The sequence below is a fragment of the Mastomys coucha genome, unplaced genomic scaffold (genome assembly GCF_008632895.1).
Source record: "Mastomys coucha isolate ucsf_1 unplaced genomic scaffold, UCSF_Mcou_1 pScaffold11, whole genome shotgun sequence".
Classification (NCBI taxonomy): Eukaryota; Metazoa; Chordata; class Mammalia; order Rodentia; family Muridae; genus Mastomys; species Mastomys coucha.
This window is the reverse complement of record NW_022196893.1, coordinates 14,859,437-14,862,976: the sequence shown is the minus strand read 5'-3', so window position 1 is coordinate 14,862,976 and position 3,540 is coordinate 14,859,437. Positions and strand designations below refer to the sequence as shown.

General features: G+C 47.3%; 1 protein-coding gene across 2 annotated transcripts in view; it reads left to right on the top strand.

Moving 5' to 3' along the window:
* Efcab6 (EF-hand calcium binding domain 6) overlaps nt 1-3,540 on the top strand; it is a 203,569-nt gene that overhangs the window by 11,082 nt on the left and 188,947 nt on the right. For both annotated transcript variants that reach the window (XM_031351264.1, XM_031351255.1), the window contains exon 2: nt 585-691. In XM_031351264.1, the coding sequence (XP_031207124.1) occupies nt 621-691 (71 nt within the window). In that variant the 5' untranslated portion in view covers nt 585-620. The remainder of the gene's footprint in view (nt 1-584; nt 692-3,540) is intronic.

Sequence of the window (3,540 nt, the reverse complement as noted above, 5' to 3'; positions counted from 1 at the left end):
AAAAAAAAAAAGGAAAGATTCCAGGTGACTGAAGGGCATTTAGGCTTGAGAACCAGTGATCTCCAGAATGAGGAGAGTTCAGTAGGGAGAGAGGGAGAAGTGTGGGTGGGTAGGCAGAGACGACAGCATGTGAGAACAAGGGTGTCTGTGTGGAAGAGACCTTGCGTGTCTTGGGACCACCAGAAGCCAGTGTGGTAGAGGTGTGGGAACAGGAGTGGGAGGCAGCTGCCATAAAATATGGGTTGATGTGGTGGGTATCAAAGCCCAGGGCCTGAGGGACAAGTGACAGTGATTGGAAGAAACAAGACACCACAGGGCTTTCAAGTTATTGTTCTGGCTGTTGCGTGGAAGATGGATGTGTGTGTGTGTGTGTGTGTGTGTGTAGGTTGTGCGTGTATGGATGTGTGCATGTGTGTGTGCATGTATATGTGTATGTGCATGCACGCATGTGTGTGTGTTGAGCTGGAACCTGGGAGGCAGAGGAATGTGCCTACAGCGTTCACAGAATAGTTTTGCTTATGGCTCAGACAACCAAGGAAACTGGTCAGCCCACGGCTGCTAACCCATGCTCTCTTCTTTCTCAGAATTCTCAGATTTGCAAGTATTTGACCTGGAAGGAAATGAAGCGCAGCGGCACCAGGCTAAACTTGGCTAAAGCCAATAGCACCAAGTCCGGCAGCACAAAAGCAAGGTGAGTCACTGCCACGCCCAGCCCCATGCTGTCTGCTGCAAGGCCTGCTGGGAAGGTGCCTGCAAAGCTGGGGAGGCTCTTGCTGTCCCCCTCCCCTAGTTTGTGTCAGCCACTCACCTAGCATGTAGGAGCTTTCCTACACAGGAATGCCCAGGCTCCTGCATTCTGACTAGTAGTGGCTCAAAGCTGATGTCAACTGGGTAGCCCCTATTTGTTACCCACAGTGACTTCCCAGCAGGCACCCATGCAAACAGTTGGACCACTCAGGAATCCTGCAGCATTTCCCTCTTTCTGTAGGTGGCAGCAGCAGCAAATGTTTGGTTGCTCTGCCTGAAGAGAAGCCCTGGAAACTTTGCCTGATGCATCTGAGGACTTGGGGACATGGCTGGACTATAAATAGCATATGCCAAACACGCCCGTGTCTGCTGGTTGGACAGGGAGAGAGTTGTCTCCAGTTCTTACACTTCTGAAGTGCTGAGAACAGGAGAGCTCTGCAGCAGCCGACTGTGGTCCTGCTTCATCCCTTTGTCCTGTCTGTGTCTGTCAGCGTGGTGGGGGTGGGCGCTGAGAAATCCACCCGGTAGATCGTTATGTCCATGACACGGAAAGCAGAACACAGACAGCCTGAGACACACAGAGATGCTCCTGGGTCCCGAGATTAAAGGTGTGTGCTTCCATGCCTGGCTTGTTTACCACTCTTTTGAGGACTGACATGGGTTAGGTGGATAGTCATGGTCCTCCTTGTCATGGCCTCCGAGGGAAGACACATGGAAATTCATGAGACTTATGGTTCTGTGGGAACTTGACTACTACTTTCTACTTCCCAGTAGAGGGGAGGAGTGAGGAGTCATGGATGGTGGAGAGAGTGGGATGATCTTCAGCCATGGAAGGAAGCTGTGTGTGTTTGTGTGTGTGTGTGTGTGTGTGTGTGTGTGTGTATGTGTGCAGGTACACATGTAGTGTGTGTGCCTAGGCAGATGTGCATGTGTCTGTATGTAGTGTGTATGTTCCTGTGTGGTATGTGTATAGTAGAAGTATGTGTTATGGTGTGAGGGGTGTGTGTACCATGTGGGGTATGTATTATATGCTTTGAGTGTATTTGATACATGTCCCAGTGTGTGTGTGGTGAGAGTGTAGCATTGGTGATGACCATATGGTAAGTATATTTGGTGACTGTGAAATGTGTGGTAAATATGTATGTTGAGTATGTTTTCTGTATGGAGTATGTGGAGTATGTGTGGTATGTATAGTATGTAGAGTGTATGTGTACTGTAGTGAGTGTGTGGTATGTGTGGGGAGTGCCTGTGTGATGAGGGTGTGGTATGTGTGTGTGTGTATAGCGAGTGCCTGTGTGCATGTATGTGGTATGTGTGTGTGGTGAGTGTGTGTGGCGTGTATGCATGTGTGGTGAATGTGTTTGTGGTGTGTGTGGTATATATGGGGTATGTATGCGTGTGTGTGATGAGTATGAATATGTATGTTGTAGGTGGGTATGTGTGTATGTGTATGTTAAATGCCTATGTGGTATATGTGGTATGTGTGGTATGTGTGTGGTGAGTGTGTGTGGCGTGTATGCATGTGTGGTGAATGTGTTTGTGGTGTGTGTGGCATATGTGGGGTATTATGCGTGTGTGTGATAAATGTGAATGTATATGTTGTATGTGGGGTATGTGTGTAATGTGTGTATGTGTGTGTGGTGAGTGTGTATGTGTGTGTGTGTGTAGCATATGTGGGGTGTTATGCATGTGTGTGATAAATGTGAATGTGTATGTTGTATGTGGGGTATGTGTGTATCTGTGTGTGTATTGAGTGCCTGTGTGTATGTATGTGGTATGTGTGTGTGGTGAGTGTGTGTGGTGTGTATGTGTGTGTGGTGAATATGTGTGTGTGGTGAGTATGTGTGTGTCTGTGTGGTATATGTGGGGTGTTATACGTGTGTGTGATGAGTGTGAATGTGTGTGTTGTATGTGGGGTATGTGTGTATACGTATACGTATGTGTGTGTGTGTGTATGTGTGTGTGTGTGTGTGTATGTGTACTGAGTGCCTATGTGGTATATGTTGTGTGTGTCTATGTGGTATGTATGTGTGTGTGTGTGTGTGTGTGTGTGTGTGTTGAGTGCCTGTGTGGTATATGTGGGGTGAGAGAAGCTGCTAAGTTTCATGAAGCTTGTAAGTCTAATTTATAGTTTCCCACATAAAAGTAGAGTTTCAAATTAAGGTGGGTGCAGTGCAGAGGCAGTCCTGGTGTCCAAGAGACGCTGGTTGGCAGGGAGGCTTCAGCGAGGAGTGCAAGGGCGCATCTGGTGGTGGGAGGAACAGGGTGGGCAAAAGCCAGTGCGTATGACCCACTTCTAAGAAAACGTCAGAAACAAACGGACCAGGCTCCACCATCCCAGTGTAGCTATTTCTGTTGCCTCTTCTCCATGCCATCCATGTGGCATACCTGTGAGGAAGCAGGTATTTATATCAGGGCATTTGTACTGCGTGCTCAACTGGGCCCTTTTCTTTACATTGTTCTAAATGCATTGTTACTATATATTCTTATAATCACCATTTTCAGGTCATTAAAGCACATTATCTTTAGGAGCTGTGCTTGATTGATTGTTGGGTTGATGGGGTTTGTCTTGTGCTATGAGGTGGGTTGCATTTCTTAGGCTGGGCTTCAGGATGAAGGAGGGGGGCTATGCAGGGATACGAGAGACTCCAGTGAAGGAGGCTGGGACTCAGACAGGAGGCTGCCATCATGGAGGCTGGTCAGTTTAGAAGTACGGTTGTTTCTGCTAAATTGAATTCAGATGGCTGGCTAAGTTGTTTTTTTTTTTTTTTTTTTTTTTTTTTTTTTTTTTTT